The sequence below is a fragment of the Vidua macroura genome, chromosome 12, assembly GCF_024509145.1.
Source record: "Vidua macroura isolate BioBank_ID:100142 chromosome 12, ASM2450914v1, whole genome shotgun sequence".
NCBI lineage: Eukaryota > Metazoa > Chordata > Aves > Passeriformes > Viduidae > Vidua > Vidua macroura.
This window is the reverse complement of record NC_071582.1, coordinates 7,582,579-7,603,720: the sequence shown is the minus strand read 5'-3', so window position 1 is coordinate 7,603,720 and position 21,142 is coordinate 7,582,579. Positions and strand designations below refer to the sequence as shown.

Below are 21,142 nucleotides of genomic sequence, written 5' to 3'. Positions count from 1 at the left end.
TTGTAGTTACTGCTTGATGGCTGTAACATTTAAATCACAATTAGAGCTGTACAGCTTAGAGAACTGAGCAATACACTTAACACTATGTAAGCCTGTTAACTAAATAACAGTATGTTAAAGTGAAAAGAAGATAAAACTTAATCTCTCAAAAAATCCAGCTCGATTGCTTGCAATAGGAGCTTTAAAAATAATTTCTAAGCAGAAACAAAACAGAAATATGGCCAGTTTCAAGTCCAACATACTGTTTTAAAATTAAAATTGTCCTCTGGTCCTTTTCAGCACTCTAACCACTTCCAGCAAATAAAGTAATAAATTACAAAGAGAAAGGTTTTTCAATGTTTTTTTCTGTTAGTTTTAGTAAAAAGTCAAAACAACAGCAAACAGAGGGAAAAAAAAAACCACACACAGTTATAGTAATTCAACTGCATTCCTGCCAGCATCACAGCAACCAGTCATCACACCAACTCCATGAGTGCCTTGTTACACTGAGGCTTCCAACAAAGACTCCATTCATATTCTGTGAACACACATTCTGAAACAACCAAAATATTCACATGCCCTCCCCCAGCCCCCCAAATTTTTGTTATCATCTGGAGCTAGAAAAAAACCTAATCCAGACTGCTCTTGAGGCACCTATGCACTGCCATGCTCCGGCTGCCAGGTCACAGTCAGGTACCTGCTCCGTGACTGAGGGAGCTCAGCACTCCCAGCAGCATCCCCTGCCCTTTCCAGCCTCCTGATCCCCACCATGGTACAGCCCTGACTTATTTCCACAGCAAACCCACCACATCAGAGGTGTAGGACTTTCTAAATAAGCATTCTGCAATTCAGGCAGATTGGAAACCCATGCGATTGTTAAAGGAGTTGGCAGATGCATCTGTCCTCTCATGCTTTTCCTGAAGCACCAACAGTGCTCCATTTGCTTATTTTGTGTATCTATTAACTGAAAATTCTCTCAGATGAGCATCATTGCTGTGCAGGAAGAAAGAAACATTTCACACAGGCAGCTAATAATTTTTCCTTAGCAGCAACATCAGAATTCTTCTTCTGCATTTGCAATTTGTGAAGTCTTAAATTTCTTGAGTTTTTCAATAGTAGAAGATACTGAAATCTCTCCGTGAACTTTGTTGTCTCTTGTTCGCACATTGACAGCATTATTTGCTTTCTCCTTTTCTCCAACCACTGCAAGACATAGCACAAAATAATACACAATCTACATTAGAAAATGAACCTAGAACAAACTTTGTCCAACATTAGAACTTAAATGCTATTCAGAAATGTAAGATGCTGCAATTACCTAAAATGAAGTTATACTGAGCCAGCTGTGCATTTCTAATTTTCTTGTTTAATGTGCAACTTTGATCTAGATCCACATCTGACATAAATCCTGCTTCAAAAAATTGGTCACAAACCTAAAAAAACCCAAAGAAACCAAAATCCTTTTAATATTTCTACATAGTTTACAACATACATTTCTAAATGCTGCAGTTATTGATCTCTCCCAATAATTAATTCATGCATATGCATAATTTCATTCTTGTGGATGAGTATAAGGATTTCAATGAAGTTATCTGAAAAAACCTGCACACGCAGCAGCACCCCAGCTGGGAGACAATACAAGATACCATCTATATCAAACATGTGCTGCTCTGCTACTGCATGTCAAAAACATGTTCTCAGTCTGAGAAAGGAGAAAGAAGAGAAGGAACAAACACACTTATTCTTGCATTAAAAGGAAAGCATGGCACAGGAGTTAAACCAGCTGTGGTTCAAAAGTGATGTAGTCAAGAATACACATGGTGGGAGATAGCAGAAACTGGCTCTGCCTACTTAAGAGCTGAGAGTACTGTAATGAAGCATTAGTTATATAAGGTTTGTCATCCAGGATGCTTTGTCCTTTCATAATTATAGAAGTATGTACATAATTAAAGAACCCAAAACACTTGAAGTTTTGTATCACTTACTCAGATATATACAAATTTTGGACTGAAACTTTTATATTGAAAAATTTACCTCTCCCCCCAAACATGTCTCCAGAGTTATTAAGCATTAATTCCCTGCTCTAGGATCTATGTACTAAGGAGTACTAAGTACTATGTACTGAGTACTAAGGATCTATGAAATCTGCCTGCTGCCATAAGGAGACAAGCTGTCCTCTCACCTGCTGGGCGTATTGTTCCGACGTGGGGCCCACAGGCACAACCATGACCTGCCGTGGAGACAGCCAGAATGGCCTGGCCAGCACAGGACAAACAGGAAACAAAGGTGCATTTTATATTCCCACTCACAGCCATAGTCATGTTCCACAAGAATAATTTCTGTATAGAATTATTTACATTAGCTAAGGATGTTGGATAGTGTATTATCTCCCTCTTTTCAAGCTCACATAAAATAGCAAATAGATTCATTCCAGTAAACTGACATATGGGGAAGTTGGACCTTCTGTTTTCTTCCCAGATGACTTCACAACTTTAAACAGAATTTCTTCTGCATAATTTTCACTTAATCTATAACTCTGCAGTGAAGGTGGACAGTCAGGTAACTGAAAATAAGAATGAACTCTTCCTTAGTAATTTAAATACATTCATGAAGAAATATTTCTAGATCTTACCCAAGATAAAATGATCAATCTTAGAAGTACAAAAATATTTCACATATTATAATTAACTAATGTCTGTGTATACACAAATAATTGCTTACATACACCTGACATCCTGCTGGTACAAAACCACAATTTTAAAGAAAAAAGTAACAAGAATAATGCAGGACTTACACATTCAATTACAATTGAAATGAAATTCCTTTTTCTACATTATTTTTTTTCTGCAGTCTCATGAAATTGTATGGATATCATACAACTCAGACCAGAAAACTGGACTTTTCTTGCAATCTTACTGATTTTGAGAAAATTTTAGGGATATTATTTTTACATTATAATATGTGGGATAATAGGAAGGATATGCAGTTTCTACATTGTTAAAGTCTTTTTAGAATTCCATTTGTGCCACATACCATTTTCCTCCATAATTTTCTGCTAGAATAGCTATCATTCTCTCCACAGATCCCAAAATAGCTCTGTGAATAATCACTGGCCTTTTCTTGTCATCGCCATCCTTACTGAAAAAAAAAAAAGTTTTTGTTTAAAAATAAAGTTATCTTAGCTCACACACACATAATCCTACTAGTATTTTTTATTCTACTTTTAACAGAAAGACAAAATTCATGTTAGTTATACTTATCAAAAGTCTACTGGTTTTATTAAAAATGTACTTCAAGTCAGCTGGGCTTTTAAAGAAATTCTAGTTTAAAATAATCATGCCTGTAGCTAGTGGCAGAGACACACTCTTAAATTTGAGAAGACACTTGACTGACTCAGCACCATTTTTGTGCATTTTAATATTTTATGTTCTTCCTTGCACTATTTCCATTAGGACTTGCTTTTATTTTGTTGCACAGGAACTTACCTGCCCTTACTTTTCATAACTTCACTTAAATTACAATCCTGAAATTTAAAAAAAACTGGCTTTTTTTTTTTTTTTAAAGCTAGTTCATAATAATATTGCCACTTATCATAAAAGCTATGACATCTACTGTAGAATATACTGCAGGACCAAAAAATTACAGATTCTTATTCTATCTTCCCTATCTTCACAATATGCAAAATCAAACACAGCAAGAAATACAACCCAGAAAATGAGTATTCAAGTCAATGTAGCACTAAAATTAATTTGCTCAGTGGGCCTAGCTGTACACCAGCCACATTTTCACTAAAAGCTGTTTGAACTTGGTTTATGATCAAAGTTAACTAATTTAATCTGATAAAAATAAAGAACCACTTAGTACAAACATGCTTGCTCCTTAGGGCATATTTGAATTTGTGTCTTTCCAAGGAGAAACAATGACTAGGCTGAAAAAGAAAACTGACTCAGCTGAGGGGTTTTTAGCATAACTTATGATCAATTGTCTTCCAAACTGGCAGACAAGACAGTGTCTTCCAACTGGCAGATAATGAGATTTCCCCTGCATTTACAATTAAAGTGAGCTATCATTACATTGAGAAAATATCTTCAAGTTCATGACTCACTCCTCTACCCACTGGGGGTGTTTGCTCTGCCTACCAGCTGACTGATTTACAAGCTAATCATTTGTTACACGAGCAATATAGCATTAGTACATAATAGGAATTACAGATAATGAAAGCTATTGTTCAAGTTCATTTTAAAGAGGAAGATATTTAGCTTAACCACTCACCCAACATAAGTAAGATTAAACCGAATGGGTAGCTGGAAGTCAAGTTGGATGGTAGCACATTGATGGTACCTACCAATTGCATCTTTGATTTTGATATCAATCTGTGAAGCAAAATTGCATAGTTACTAAATATAGTTTGCCTGCAGTACGTCTGCATTTCTGTCCATCTCAAAGTTATACTGAAATGCTGAGTCACTAACCTTAGGACCATAAAATGCTCCATCTCCTGGATTCAAATTCCATTGCTCTCCAAAGTTATTCAGGCTGTTTTGAAGTTGCTAATCATAATAATGAGAGAGTAATTAAAAAAGGTATAGAAGGGCTTCTCATTACATGAAGTCAAAGCAATTGTCTTTGAAATTGAAAAGGAGTCAAAAGGCAGCACAACCCCTATTGTTCAAGCATTTGCTCGTTTATGATAAATAATCTGTTAATAGTAGTTCCTTCTATAAATATTGTGATTAATCAGAAAAAAAAATAGAAATTTAACTAGTTCAAGGTAAGGGGCTAAGTAAGAATCTGAAAGTTCTGGTTTTCTATAGGAACTTCAGAGTTAATGTGATGTTTTCCTACAAGAATTTCCACCAAGGGCAGTATTTAGCATCTGATTAAAGCAATTTCACCATACACCATGGAAGAACTCAGTTAAATATCTATCTCTGCAAGTACAAATATGGGTTTGTTTGTTTGCTTTTAAATTAATTACCTTTTCTGCATGATCCCAGATCTCTAAATCGCCAAGATAATTTTCTGGTCTTGTAGAAAGATGTAGTTGAAAGGTAAAGCCAAAGACAGCATACACTGACTTCAAGAAATCAAGACAGTCCTTAATTTCTTCTTCAATCTTAAACATAAAACATATTAAAAGATTTAACATATTAAAATTTACTTACATAAAAATGTAATTGAATCGACTGAATTCCTCATAACAAGAACATAAGAGCACATTAAATAAGAAAGAATTAAAAATCACTCAAAAATTACATCCAAGGAACCCAAATCCATTTAATGGGCAAAGAAAGATCTGAGGTGTTGTGGCTTCAAAGCATGACAAAAAAAGTGGTATTTTTGTTAAGCATGAGGTTCTGGAGCCAAATTGTATCCTGAATTAAAGTACATCAATTTTTACATGTAGCTCCACTAAAATCTATGGCATTACTGAAATAAAGTTTTTATTCAGCATTACTATAGAAAACAATGGGATCAAATGCTTCTTTTTTGCAGAGGGAGATGGAAAATGCAACAAATCTTACTTTCTGGGGCTTAATTGCCCAATGCATCTTTCTAAATAAAATGAAGCACCTAGGAAAAAAAACTATCAAAAGCAGCTTTATGCTATACAATGGAAGAATTAAGAGGTGAAATACTTCAGGGATCTCTTTCTTGTTTACTGTTAGTTTGCACTGGGAGAGGGAAGGGGTTTTTTGGTTGACTGGTATGGATGTGGAAGGTGCTTTTTTTTTTTTTTTTTTTTTTACCTGTTCCATTGTACAAAAGATGTGAGCATCATCTTGTTGGAAGCGCCTTACACGAGTCAAGCCGCTCAAAGTGCCCGAGAGTTCATTTCGGTGAAGAACTCCAAAATCTGCAAGTCTAAGAGGCAATTCCCTCCAGGATCGGGGACGATGGGCAAACATCAAGCTAAAAGAAACATGGAAGAACCTTCCTTTATCCTTCTTACAGGAGATTTAAGACAACACAGAAATAAACAAAGCTCAGTACAGACAGTAATCACATTTTTAAGTATTTACTCATTCAGGTTGTCTGCATCCTGACAGACAGGCAAACAGAAGAAACACACCACTCAATGTACTGCTAAAGATCACCGAGGAAAAAAACACTGCAAGAGTAAATCAGGTTAATTGTACCCTTCTTGGACAACCACATCTGATGCCCACCTCTGTCCAACAGAATTGGTATTTACCAGTGGTACAGACTAGTATTAGCATGCACAAACCCAGCTCAGTGCAGACTTACTGCAAAGGTCTGCTTTGGGACACTGTCAGAGAAGCTCTCTGGATACACTGGCTTAGCAGTCTATCATAAACATACAGCATGTATTAATACTGCTTTTATTTCTCCTCAGCCCCAAAAAGGATAAATGATGTAAAATAAGACATTTTCCAGTTGAGAGTACAAACCAATGTCCTGGACAATTCATGGGTTTAAGGGCAAAGGTTTCCTTCTCAATCTCAAAAGAGAACATATTTTCACTGTAGTGCTGCCAATGTCCTGAAGCTTCCCAGAGTTTACTGTTGAAGACGTTCGGAGATACAACTTCAGTAAAATTACGCCTGCGATATTCCCCCTATGGAACAAATGCAACATTTAAAAGGTGAGAGAGCTTTTGACAAGCAAAAGCTTGATTCTTTTTAACTGTGGTATAATGATGGCAATTTACACAATAGGACTACTGCAACATGTAGACTTTGCACAATTGGAAAAACACAGCTTCACTCTGTCTTATTTTCAAAAAGATAAAATTTGTATAATCCTTGTAATAATCTTGTAAATGTTTACATACATAGACACTTCTCTTTCTGTGAGCTCAGCACTATGAATGGCCTATAATTTAAGATCAACAAATGACATTCAAGTTATTAGGACTTATATCAGTAACATCAGTCTATACTCACTCGTATGAAATCCACGAGCGTGTTATAAAGAAAGGCACCTCTAGGGAGGAAAAAGCAGCTTCCGGGACTCAAATCATGAAAGAAGAAGAGTTCTTGCTCCTAGTAAATCAAAACCAGAATGCTCTAATAACAATTCAGAGAGAATTGCAGAATGTAACCACTTCACACACATCAAGACACTGTTTGCAAACATGGAATATTACAGCAACAAGATGATTTATGGTCTACAAGTTCTCAGCAAGACCAGTTAATGGATCTGCAGTTCTTACTCTTAGAAATTTGTAAGAACACTGAATTCCATTGGATTCTTTGACTACGTAAACACACATTTCCCCAAATTTACACCTATTATAAAGAATGACCAAACCATGTTATTTACACAATTTCCAAATAAATTATCTTCTGTGAAAAACAGAGTGGTTTAGGAAGGATCTGCAAAGACTGTACATTAATAGGTCCAAGATTTATATCCCTAAACTAAGGGACTAAAGCCATTAACTTCTTCCCAACATGAGTTTAACATTCATATGCAAGGGACAAGATGAGTTTGTAGAATTAAAATTTTAAAATGCAAGCAACATCAAGAAGCACAGAGAACTGGCTCCCCTTAAAACTGTCAAAAAACAACAACAACAAAAAAAAAGAAATACAAGGCAAGAGAATGATTTATATAATAGAAGTATAAAAGAAGTAGACAGGGGAATAGTGTACCTTTCCAATTTTCCTATGATCCCGGCTTTTGGCTTCTTCCTGGACTTTTTCCCATTCCTTCATCATTTTGTTATCAGGAAAGGATATTCCATATATTCTCTGCAGAGTTTCCATGTCAGATTTTCCTTCCCAATATGTAGAGGAACTCTGATACACAAAACCCATACTTTAAGATAATATTACATAACATCAGGGAAAGAGGGATAAACACTAACCCATTCGAACATTATTATATTTTTTCTTGGGAAAATAATTATATGCAGTCCTTCAGCACGTTTGTAATACAAAGAGACTTGCAGTGCCTTTTAGTCAGCACACTAATACAGAAGACAAACAGAAGTGACAGGTCAAATTGTATTTTATTCTTAGGTACCATGTTTTAACTCACATCATGGCGTATTTTGTTATTTCATGTTATGGCTTTTAAAAAGGCAGGACTTGTTTACATTGAAAACATAATGCAGTAGGGAAACAAGAAAGGCAAAACAAACCAAACTCTCACAGGTTAAACCCAAGTAGTTTTAACCCTCTACCCAATTAATCCCTGGAATTCAGGAGTTCCATACACTTGTTAGGAAGCCAGCAAAAGCCACAATGATGAATGCTCCAAAAAGGTTACCAAAATTAGGAACTGTGAGTAACTTAAACTACACCATACATTCAGAGGCCTCTGCAAACACTGGCTTCCCTGGAAGCAATGCCATTTTTTAACAGCAGCATTTGCAGATCTGCCAAGGTCCACTTTATCTCCTGTACCTGAAAGATACCATCTGACAAGGTCAAAATACTCTTTTCTGACCCAGTGAGTATCTTAATGTTAACTTACTGCAGAACAGAGCATGTACACCCCTCTGCACTCAGATGTGACAGCTGGTACAGACTAACCAGCTGTGAAGTGCAGACTAACCAGACTGTCCTGTGAAGTGCAGTGCTGGTGGGAGATAGTGGCACAGTCCTTCCACAGGAGCTTAGGCACTGCTCTCCTGTGCACGGCAGAATTGGCTCCACAGCTCATGTGGTCACCACCAGCTAGAGTAGTTTTGCAGTGCTCTTCATGAGTCTACATGTGCATGTTACTACACTAATACTCTGATAAACATGCAGGTAACATTCACTGAGGTACTACTGTCTTAGCCAAGAATCGGTACATGTCAGACTCAGATCAATGATCAAAGTCAGCAGCTCTACCTGTACAGTGGGAACTGGGAAAGAAATGAAGAACTATTGTACAGTAAGCAAAGAAAACACTACAAAGGACCAATCCTAGTACAGTCAGCTCAGGAAAAATAAATATATAAACAAATCAACTGACAATTTATTTCAGTTTTGATGCACAGTTAATTTAAACTTACCTTAATTATTTTAAGGGCCTTAATTTTTCCAGTGTGTCTCACATGTGGACCCTTGCAGAGATCAATCAATGGACCACATCTATATGCCAAAACAAAAAGAGTGTTCATTTCCAAGCAACCCAACATTTTTCAATACATTCACTAATGGCACACAAGTTCATGTTTGACACATTTAAACTTGGTAGTAAATATGCACCATGCAGCAAGTTCAGTGTACCTTAAATGTAACAGTGCCTTCTACCTGAAGTGCAGTATTCACTCAGTAAATGCTCAGCACACTTGATCCATTTTCAAAAGCATTATAATACATTTGCCAATTCATATAGTTCCATATGTGAACTTGTTCAAGTTGGCCAGGAAATTTTAAACTATGCACATCAAACAGAAAACGATGTTGCCATTTTCCAACCAACTAACAAGTAACTGAACGAGCAGGTTTCTCACCCCACACTGAGCTGGAGTTAGCTTTATCCATTATGCAGCAGGCCAATGTCAGAGATGGCAACTTATTTTAATCAATCTACTGAAACCAGAGGGAATAAATAAAAACTGAATTTGACATTTGTCCATAAATTGAGACCTAATTTGTCCCAGCAGACAAAGAACATATCACACTCTACCTAAGGAGCAATACTAATTGCAAATTTAAGTCCCAATCACACAAGAATTCAGAACTTAGAATAAAAAAAAACCAAATTATTCTCTCAAATTAAATCAATTAGCTATAAAAATACTTAATAATACCATTCCAGTATATTTCTTTACCTGTATACTGTGGTAGTTGGTGTCTTCACCTTCTCATTAAGGATACGACACTTAAACTTGTTATACTGTGTGTGGAAGCATGAAAGGCCAGAAACGTCAATAAAATGGATAATAAAATTCTCTTTAAAAATTACATTTTAATATTAAGTGCACTTCTAACTAAAGAAACCCCAAAAATCTCAAAACAAACAAAACAAAACCATCAAACAAAACAAAAAACCAAACCAACAACAACAAAAAACCCCACATATATTTCTCAGAAGAATTGCAAAAGCAGAGAGGAAAGAGACAGAAACATCTTAACTCCCCTGAGGGTGTGTTGAGGATTGTGATCACCACCTGAACACCCCAAAGCATTTGTGAAAAGCAATCACACAGCACAGTGAGACTGGTGATATTCACAGAATAAAACAGGACTAGAACTAAAGCCTTTAGTGAAGACAGCCTGAGCTGTCTTCACAAGTGAGCCAGAAGAAACGTATGCTTTTCATTTAGGTATTTGTTATTTCATTGAGCTTGAGGTGTGATTTTTTTTTGAGTACAGAATTGTTTTTTAAGTGCTTGAAAACATCCTGAACACTTGGGAGGGCATATGGAGAGGGGGGAAAGGATGGTATTGTTTTTCTTTCTTTTACTAAACAGGTACTATTCTGATGAGTCAGTTACAAGCAATATTCCATAAAAGTTACATTTTAAAAGACCATTGTACCAGATCCACAGCTACTCTAAAGATTTACCTTAAACATGTCTAACAGGATCTCCTTTTTGACTTCCAGCCTTTCAAAAGCCTGTTTCTCTTTTATGATATTTTTACAACGGTTCTCTAGTAGTGGGAATTCAGTACTAGATACACTTCTAGATAAAAAGACACAGGCAAAAGAAATATAAATTAATTATTTTGATACTCCCATTTTTCTAATAGTCTAATTCGAAAAACATGGAATGTGTTGTGATTTGTCAGAGTATTTTTTTTTCTTAGTTACTTACAATCAGCTCTATTTTCAGACACTAAACCCAGAAACACAGATAGTACCACTCTGAACAAACCCATTGAAATCATTCCTTTGAATGTCTGGAACAGTCTTTGACATGATTAAATGACTGGAAGACCTACAGCTCAAAATATACATATGATTTAAGAAAAAAAACAAACCAAGGGGAAAAAAGGGGCTCAACCCAGCCACAAGAGCCAGTTTATCAGCTCATGCAGATTCTGTATTCTCCCTGCCTAGAGAAAGATAAAGAAGGAAAAAAGAGAATTGTAAAGCTGTGCACAGGGATTAGAATAGTAGTAAACACCTAGAGAAGTTACATGCATTTGTGCCCTTTCTACAAACGACTATGGCCCCTGGAAACCAAACTTGCAAACTTGACTCTTCAAGGAAACCATTCCCTTTGCCTCACAGGAACTTCAGAAACTTCAACCCAAATGCTCTGCATTTTTTCCACAGAACAGCTTCAACTCTTACAGAGCAGGTGTCTGAACACTGCTTCTGAATTTAAATATATACACACAATCAACTGAACTGTATATACAGAAGACTATGTTTCAAATCATATTAGAGACAGAATTATACTTTTAACATGCAGAAACAAACAAAGTAATTCTAGTACTAAGCTTTAATAGGGAGTATTAAAGTTCTAAGACACTGTAATTTTACCTGTCTTCAATATACATGTCATAATGAAATCCATTCTCAATTGGTGGTCCATAGCATAAGCACCCCCCAAAATATTCTTCCATGGCCTCTCCAAGAATGTGAGCACTTGAATGCCAATAAACCTGTAAATGAAGTCAGGTGAGCAAACCATGAGGTCAATGGCATTGTGTAACTAAAAAGAAGAAAAAACAAACTAGAGATATCTGCAGATTAAGACACAGACTGGAACCAATGTTGTTCAAATTTTGAGAGAAGTAAAACAACTTTATATTACTCATTTAGAATACTTCAAAATGAAAAGCTAATGGCAGATGTAGCACTTAAGGCCCACCATTCTTCAGTCTGAAAGAGGATGACTATACCTCTGCACAATTCCTTCAACTTACTTACCGTACCTTGTTCATTTATAAGTTAATTTCAGTTGAAGTCTATGCACCACTAATCACATCTAAAGCAATGTAGCCAATTAAGTTGCCATTGCTCACATTCAGTACATTTATTAATGGGCCTGTAAACTACATTACCTGAAATGTCAGAAGAGGGAATCAACAGATCAATACCAGTCTGATGTTCTGACTTCTTATTGAGACTATTTCAGAGCTACTGCTATAAGATAAAGCCTTGACAGAGTCCTGAAATGTCTCCAATAAGCTTAATCACATGAATAAGTCTTTGACAAAACTGAAGTCCAACCCTAGTGTAGAAAGCTAACATAAGCTTCAGACTGAATACCATTAAAGAAAAATCTCAGCCACATTGCTAAGTATACGTATAGTTTAATTAACTAAGAAATGTCTACTTAAGGATCTAATAAACAGCACCAGTACAAGGGGGTGTAGATTTTATTTATGACTCAAGTCCAATATCCTACAGCTTTTAGAAAATGGTGGAGACTGCCTCACTTTGCTTTTACTGTCTGATCTTCAAATGCACTGAGCCAAACCACAGACTGCTTCAAGTCAATGTAAAAATCAAGGCTTCCTGGATGAACTCCTTTGAGAAATAACTTGTTTTTGTAAAAGAGAAGGTGAAAAGAACACAAAGATTTTACTCAGTCTGAGACTATAGGCACTTAGTATCTAATCTTTGTTGAATCACAGGAAATACATTACTTGAACTGTTTTGTGGTTTTTTTTAATATAAGATTTTAAAACCTCAATGCTGCAATCAATTTTATGCCATTAGTTTCTTTAATCAAGCAGAAACCAGAGAGTGTTTACTCACAGCTTTGGCTTCTTCATTATCAAAGGTGAGCAGCTCTAGAGTACAATCTCCTTCCAGCGGACGGTCCAGATCCCAGAGCTCACCATTTACTTTGGCTATGACTGCATTTGAAGCCAACACTTGACTAAAGAAACAGAAGAGACAGGAGACAAGAATATTTAGGTTCTGATTTGTAAAAGACTTTAGATTTCTAAACCCCATGAGACCTCATCCACATCTTGTAGCATCTGAAGACCATAAACTTTTGCTTCTGTGGTCCTCTAAAACACTTGCCTACTTTTAAAGTATAGAACCTTAAGGTCTTGAGAGGTTTTGCTCAACACTTTTCAGTGCTAGGGATCTGGAGGAAAGGCTGCTCCTTACAAGTTTGACTGATTCTGCTAACTCACAAAACTTCCCATGTCTCTTAATTCCTAGCAGTGTCACAGATTTAATTGGATCCATTATGGTCCCAGCACAGAATCCCAAGCAACAGAACTGTAACCAGCTGTTTCTGAAGTGCCAATGCTTTCCAAGCCAACCAATTTAAGGGAGCCACCACCCACTGACCGTGACATTTATTTTATATAACAAGGTAAGAGATCAATGACAGTAACAGTTTTATCACTACGAAAGTACAACTCCTTGAATGTGCAAGTTACCTAATTCCTACAGCTAATTGATATGGCGTGGTTTTCCAAGATTCCCCTTCAACTCTCTCCCCATCTGTCAGAGTAATTTTGATAGATTTGCTCTGGTTGGCTGCTCTGTAAGCTAGCAAAGCATCATGTTCTTTTTTCAGTGCTTCATAAAGCTTCAGTCTGTCTTCTATGAAGCTTGGCACACCCTGGAGCTGTAACACATAAATTTGATCACACACACATATTTGTAAGACAAAGAGAATAAAAGGATTCACAGTGTTGGTGTATCCCCAGAGGTTCCAACATGTCCAGATTTAACTGTACTAGAATTTACACTAAAATTCAGTAAAGCATTTATAAATAATAATATACAGGATAGTCCCATCCAACTTACTGACTATTTTATAGTGATTTTCCAATTTTCTATGCACTTTCATCAATCTGGGCCTAAATGGGTCTGTGAGTTGGACCTTAGAAAGCAGCTTATATTCCTGACCAATGAAATTTGCATTTGGCAGATGTCCTGGAGAAATTTGGATCACTCCAACAAGCCCTTGCTTCTGCCACTACATTCAAAGCATCAGATTGAAGCCAGACAGTTCACATGAAGGTTCCTGTATTTTAGTTTAAGGTGAGTTATTAAGCTCTATTGTACTACAGTAGTGCTGCCAGCATTCCTTCAGCCATCATGAATGCTGTTTAACTGCTCATGAACCATCACTCTCCTTAGGCACCACAAAATCATGGGCTTTATTTTCCAATAGCCCAAAGCCTTTCGTTACATAAAATGTAGAGATCTAATAATGTATCAGTAACCCTACTAATACAAGATTAAGCTCTTGAATAATATGAGTTTTTTCCTCTGTGCTATAGTGAGCTTTCTTCCCAAAAGCTGGGATTTCAAAATACAGCAAAGTATTCCAGATTTGAGTGCCTTTTCTGAACCTGGCTGAAACCCACTCCTATTACTACGTGGTATTAAAGAACCACTTACATCATTCTGGTGTTGGTTCACAGCTTCATTTTCCTTTTTCTTTTCCTCTTTAATTTGATTCACTGCATCAGCTGGATTTGCACTGGAGACTTTCTGAAAACAGTGATAATACTATGTATACCTACATACCTTCAAGTGTATACCTACTATACCTTCAAGTGTTTTTTCCAGCAATCATCAAAACAAATCAAACCAGTATAATATTGGGCTAAAAAGGCAATTACAGGTAACAAGGCATATCCTCAGTACAAAGACTTCTCATGGCACTTCTAAACTGCATCCTTTTGATGTTCTGCAGACACAGCAATGCTGCTCACCAAGCAAAGTCCTCTCAACACAATTTCCCAAATTTTACTACTACAAACATCACCAGCAAAGTCGCCCCAGCGAGGCCATTGGAGATCAAACCGGAGCAGTGAGCAGTCTGCCCAGTGATGCAGTGGATATCCCATCCCTGGCAGTGTTCAAGGCCAAGCTGGATGGGGCTCTGATCAGTCTGGTCTAGTGGAAGATGTCCCTGCCCATGGCAAGGGGCTTGGAACGAGATGATCTTTAAGGTCCTTCCCAACCCAAACCATTCTGATTCTATGAACCCGCCACCTTGGCGCTATGGCAGAGACCACTGCCCAGTGCGGGCAGACACCGCGACAGGCTTCTGCTCCCGGGGGCTGGGCACGGGCGGCTCGGCCCCGTCAGTGTCCCTGTCCTGCGCCTTCCCGCCCGCGGAGGCCCGGCCCGCCCGGGGTCACCGTCCCGCCCCGCCCCGGCGCTACCTCTCCGCCGGCCGGGAGCTGCGCCGGCGCCGCCCGGCCCAGCTCGGCCGCCAGGCTGCGGCGCAGGTGCAGCAGGCGGTAGCGCAGCTTCTCGTTCTCGGCCCGCAGCCGCTGCAGCTCGGGGCTGGCGCTGCCGGGGCAGTGCAGCTCCTGCGGCTCCTTCAGCCGGCCGACCTCCGCCGCCAGCCAGCGCAGCTCCCGCTCCTGCCGCGACAGCCGCAGCTCCGCCGCCTCGGCGGCCGCCGCCGCCATGTTGGCCCCGGCGCGCTCCGCCCCGGCCCCGCCCGCTGCCGCCGGACCCCGCCCGGCGTCCCTGCGGGGCGCTCCTGTTCCCATCGCTCCTTCTTCCAATCGGGCAAACGGCTCTTTGCAGGTTCTGCTGCTGTGCTGCAAGCTACCTGAGGCCGGTGAGCAATTGGGAAGTGTCGATATCTACAGAAGCAATTGGAGTGGAAAAGACCTCTGAGATCATCGAGTCTAACCTATGACCGAGGACCGTCAAGTGGACCACGGCATCATATGCCACAGTCAGTCTTTCCTTGAACGCTTTATGAAACAATGTCAATATTAAAACGTGTTGGTGAGATTGCAATCTTATTTGACTTCATGTTCAAATAAACACTGCCAGAGGTTATTTGTAGTGGATGCTTCCTGGCTGACACCGTTTCTTATGAAATCAGGCTGATTGAAACTATTCAGCATGTCAGCACAAATTGCAGAACTTAGCACGAAGGCAAACGATTTGAAGACGTTTGAGTTGCCAGGTGTTAGGACTCAGAGCTTGGGAGGACTGCACAACTCCTATTGCACAGCCCAACAGTCTGCTGCATCATTTACAGGTCATTGCAGTTAAATACCTCAGTTCCTTGACCCTGGGAAAAGAATAGCTCTCCATCACAAATCTTTCATATCCACCATGTACTTCCATGTATCCTTTTGTCTTAAACGCTTCCTTGGCATCTTCAATTTATCTAGTTTCCTGCCTTGATTGTACTTCACACTCTTCTGTGTTCAATTTCTCAACACACACTTTAAAATTTTCACCTTTAACCTACACTCCTACTTTAAAAGGTGTGGGTTTTTATTACCAAATTGGCAATTAACAAATCAGAATTTTAGCATTTTATTCTTTTATTTACACAGTGGGAAATAACTATATAGTTTGTCAGAAGGTAGAGAGATAAATTTTGTAATTGTCCACAACTTGATACATTTCCTATCTCACCCATTCTTCTTTGTGATTTTAAGACTTTATAAGAACATATTTGAGGTGATAAGAATATATTCTTTTACCAACAAAAATAATGGGGAGATTTCTGGCTCAAAACATTGTAGTCCTTTAGAAGAAAAAAGTAAATTATTCAGTGCATCAAGTCCAAAGACTCTCCTATAGTGTATACTCACAAATTTTAGGTTAATATACCTCAGCAAACTGGTAACAATGCACTTTTTTCATTTGCACTAATTCTTCCTTCCTTTCCTGAAGAGGTGCAACTTGACAACACCTATGTCTATCCCTCACTATAGCAAGGTTGTGTATCTTTGAGGTTGGATTTGCAGGTGTCAAAGTAAAACATAATCTATAGCTTCCTTTAGAAATCCATTTTCATTATTAATTTGATAGGTTACCTGTTATTTTAATTTTTAAATTCACTACTGTGCAGAATTAATTACTCTGCTTAGGATACTCTGATAAGACAAGCAGTCTTATCAGCACAATAAAATAAACACAGATTTGTTTTTTAAATTAAACTCTGGGAAATGTATTCAGTTTGTAGCCTCTGTATCTGATCTTTGGGTAGTGCCTATGAACTCAAAAACCTGTAACTTTGGGCTTTCTCTAGCATTTAGTGAAGTAAGGAAGAACTCCCCCTCCGAAGCTGTAGAGGCTGAGAAGGCTGATTCAGAGGATGCAGTCTAACATATGTGGAGTACCAGTATCCTCTGTCAGGATCCTCTGTCAGGATCTTTTATCTGCTGAGATAAGGTGGTGTTAATTAGTAGAACTTTTGAGACAGAAACAATTTGAAGAGAGCAAAAAAATCGTACTACCTCTATGGATGTTCAAAACTAGAGGGAATTTTGAGAATTAAAGAGCCCCTCCTTTCAAAGGCTACCTTGAAGACCTGCCAGATAGGTTGGCTACTTTCTCTGCCCTCTGCAGATGACCCTGGTTTAGCTGTGCTCCCTGGCTCATGGTTAGGATGGCTCATGGTTGGGATAGCAGCTGCTTTGTACCATCACTGTCCCCCCAGAGGGCCCTCTCTGCTGTGTGATGTCGTGCAGAGCACAGGGAGCTCTACCTGAGATGATCACGGGAGCGTTATGGCCAATAAGCCATAACATTGTAAACTGGGACCATTAATATTGCTTCAAATAAAACACAAACCCATGGTCCTTGCTCCACATGATGTGTCACACAGAGGCTTGTTGTATCTGCAAACAACCACAAGGTGACAGGCAATGCTGCCAAACGATTCTGTGAATCCTCGCTGGCTAACTGGATGCTCACATATACAATAAAATTCCTGCATTAGGATATGGTCAGCGGTCAACTTTAATGTTAACTGATAAGTACTTGACCTTTTGGAAACAGAAGAAGCCTGAGAGGAGGATACAGTGGTTGCAACTTAAGATTACAAGAACAGAAAATATTCTAAAACTCATTGAACTAAAAGCTTGGCAAAATATTTTTGTTTGCTTTACAACAGATAAACTACCCTTTAGAAAAGTGCAGGTAAGGCCACACGAGCAAGGCCATGGATGCATTATCAGTTGGAAGAAATAAAAATAGAAAAAAATAGACTAAGAAACAGGAAGGGGAGGCAGGAAATATTCATAGCTTTTCTACACAGGGAATTTATGTTGACAGAAAGTATGAAAACAAGACCGAGAAGTCCATGTACTAAGGAGCATTTGCATAAGGGAGGTTATGTAATGTGTGATCCTCAATGAATGATTATCAGTGGCAGAACACCTCCACTGGGATTGCAGTAATCTCCACTGTTAAACCTGGCTCAGGAAATGGATGCTACATGATTTATTTTGCTTGGAAATGGCATAAAAATCTAGACATATAGAAATGTTGTTATTCTTAGTAGTTATGTACTTACCTTCACAAAAAAGGTCTTATTTTTTTACCTTTTGCACATAGGCTTACAAAATATATATAGAAACATGCTTTCTAAATGTGTATTCCTTTCCATATTAAAGCTAATGTTTTATGAAAGAACAAGAAGTGGATGGCATTTGTACTGTGGTTTGGGTATGGCCTCTGAGGAATATAAAATCAAAGTGTACAAAGGATGCTTTATTTTATGTCCTGTACCAACTTGTACAGATTATTTCAGTTTGATCAGCTGTCTTCTAGAATGAATTATTTTTTTGCAAAGGGATATCTTTGAAGATCAGTTATAGAATTAAAAAGTAACAGTAACTATGCAATTCTCAGTCTCATCATTACGGTTCAGAAGCTGTTAACAGTTGTAAAGGGCTAATTAGTGTAATGTAATCCTCTTAGGAGGCTGCAGGCATTGAGCTAGATTTCTTTATAATTTGTATGTAGGCCTTCTTTATTCCATTGGAATTACAATAATCACAGGCAGCAGTATGTATATTCATTCTAGCTATTCACATTATGTTTATTTTGCATACTGAATGCTGCACCATAAATGCAGAAGTAGAATTTTCTATTTTCTATTTAAATATCAAAATGTTTGGAAGAACAGCCAAGTCTTGGTTTTACAACTGTGCAAAATCTACCAGAAGAGAAAATGAAAACAGGAGTAAGTGGCTTTCTGAAATCCCAAGCAATCAGAGAGAGAAAATACTGGAAGAGCTGGATGTGAACAAAGTGCTGTCATATTTGGTTTACAAGAGAGTCTTTTCCTTGGAGGAATACAAAGACATTTGGTCCCAGGAAAGCTACAAGAAGAGAACTGAATATTTTCTAGATAAACTCTATTTAAAAGGCCCAGGTGCTTTCTCTGCCTTTTGTTCCATTTTGGAGGAGGTCTCTCCTAACTTGCTGACATGCTTTCTCCTTGGCTATGAAGGTAAGGTCGCTGTCTGCTCTGAAATGCTTAAGAGTATATTGGTAATGTCTTGCAATCCTTTGACACTAATAGTTATTTGCTATAATTAGTGTTTACTTTCTCTCTTGCACTAAAGCAGAGATAGTATTTACTGCCTTTATGGTTCTTAGTTATGAAAGAGAAAATAATCAGGAGAAAAAAAATATTGTTATACTTAGAATATTTAACCAGATAAAATGCTGAATACTCAAATTGCTGATACTAATAAATGAAAGTCAGGATGGGGAAAAGGATTTTTAGGTATTACTGATAACGCTTAGATAAGAAATGTAACACTGATCATTTACGTTCCTTCCTCTTTCTGAAATATTTAAAAATAGATTGAGAAGTTCTGTAGGCAAAAGCCCGAGTAAGTGATCCCGTTCACATTTTTCTTGTTAGTTATTGTATCTGTGTGTAAACAACTGTGTGAAAAAGGATTGAATTACTAAATATCAACAATACAAGTCAAGTTAATCAAATGGTGATTTGGACATCAGGCACTAGCCGTACTTATTTGCGGAACAATATTTTGCTAGGTATTAGCAAAGGTAATGCGAAAAACGCGTGGAGTGCTTACAATTATATCTTACTGACCTATTTTTATTTTTTGTGTCTGCTATATTCTAAATTTCAGTCTATCAAGTCAGCTAGAGTTTTTCTCAGCAATGACTGCAGGGTTGTGCTCAAAGGTTATATAGAGAATGTCCTTTTAGAATGTAATTTAAATAGTCACATCTTTCACCAATCTATTCAGTACCAGGTTTAAACACCTTAAAATTACAACTATTTATAAATAAAAGAAGTAAGTCTGAGTCCTGTAAAAATATTAATAAACTAAATATGAAAAAATTTGAAATATAAAATCATATTGACCTTTAAAATAACTACATTGTGCCCTCTCTTGACAACCTGATTACTTTTAAAATTGACAGTTGGAGTTCTAATTACATGAGAAAGCAACAGACATTTTACCCTAATTTAATTATGAAAGATGCCCATTTAATGTAAATTTTCAAGATCAATTTACAGTAAGGTTTTATGGCAGTAACAAGAAAATCAAAGGATGTTGTTGGGGAATTTAATACACGAACAAAATACTTCAGAGACTACAATGTTATTGTAAAAAAGCTATCTAGGGCTTCTTTATGCTATCTTTTTTTTTTTTTTTTTTTTTTTTTTTTTTAAAGCATATAAATATAAATACAATTGATTATAAATACATGATAAAGCCAGGTCTTCTGGAATACACTTTTTGGAATGAAAATTTGGGCTTCCTCTGAATTAACTGAAGAGACAGTGCAGGGAGGTTTTTATTCTATGCCATCTAAATAGATCGTGCAGGGTCCTGTCACAGAACAGATTTCAGTCTTCCAGTGGGTACAAGGTTTGGGGGTAGTACTGCTCTAAAGGGGGATTGCCTCAGCAGTGGGGTGCAAGTCAAGGACTCTGTCTCCCTGACAACATCACAGGAGATACAGAGAAAAAGGAGAAAGCAAATGCCACACATTTCCAAGAGTAAAGGATACAGTTGGAACAGCATCCCCAATCCATTCTGTCTGTCTGTGCCTTGTGCAGGCAGAAAAATGCCTCAGGCTGCCTTAGCTCAGCCACTATTACACTCTTTCTTCCTTCCCATCCCCCAGTAGTGCTTATCAAATGTGCAAAGCTAGTTTTAGAATCTGTTTTTGCTAGCAATAATTGACTGGATAACAGGCAAAGAAAAACACATTCTATATATTCACATTAATTCATGGAAATAGTCTGTTTAAATTCATGCACACATACGTTGCAGATTCAATTAAAATGCATTATGTGTTCTGGCATTGTGGATTTTTATAGATCAATTTTGATAAACCATGTTACAAGGTGCACAGAAAGATGTGATGAAAAAGAACATTATTTATTATTTCCATTACAATAATTTTCTTCTCCACCCTCTAAAAGCTGACTGATAGGGCAAAGGAATCAAAAGGAAGGAATGCAGTCTAGATACATGACGAGAAGCTGCTATGCCTGTGCTATGTGGCATCAGCACCCAGCTACCAGAGCAGTGCCACCCTGCCCACTGTACTTGTTAAA

At 37.7% G+C, this 21,142-nt stretch overlaps 1 protein-coding gene across 1 annotated transcript; it reads right to left on the bottom strand.

The window, feature by feature from the left end:
- LOC128813516 (threonine--tRNA ligase 1, cytoplasmic-like) lies at nucleotides 1-15,239 on the bottom strand. The gene is made up of 19 exons (XM_053988711.1): nucleotides 14,988-15,239; nucleotides 14,215-14,307; nucleotides 13,242-13,432; nucleotides 12,601-12,724; nucleotides 11,377-11,498; nucleotides 10,453-10,570; nucleotides 9,716-9,780; nucleotides 8,951-9,029; nucleotides 7,599-7,745; nucleotides 6,888-6,986; nucleotides 6,393-6,559; nucleotides 5,730-5,892; nucleotides 4,958-5,095; nucleotides 4,452-4,529; nucleotides 4,252-4,352; nucleotides 3,013-3,117; nucleotides 2,162-2,234; nucleotides 1,298-1,412; nucleotides 1-1,182 (listed from the first exon to the last, which is right to left on the bottom strand). The coding sequence occupies exons 1-19, from the start codon at nucleotides 15,237-15,239 to the stop codon at nucleotides 1,034-1,036; spliced, it is 2,379 nt and encodes a 792-aa protein (XP_053844686.1). The 3' UTR covers nucleotides 1-1,033.
- Between the last annotated feature and the right edge of the window lie 5,903 nt (nucleotides 15,240-21,142).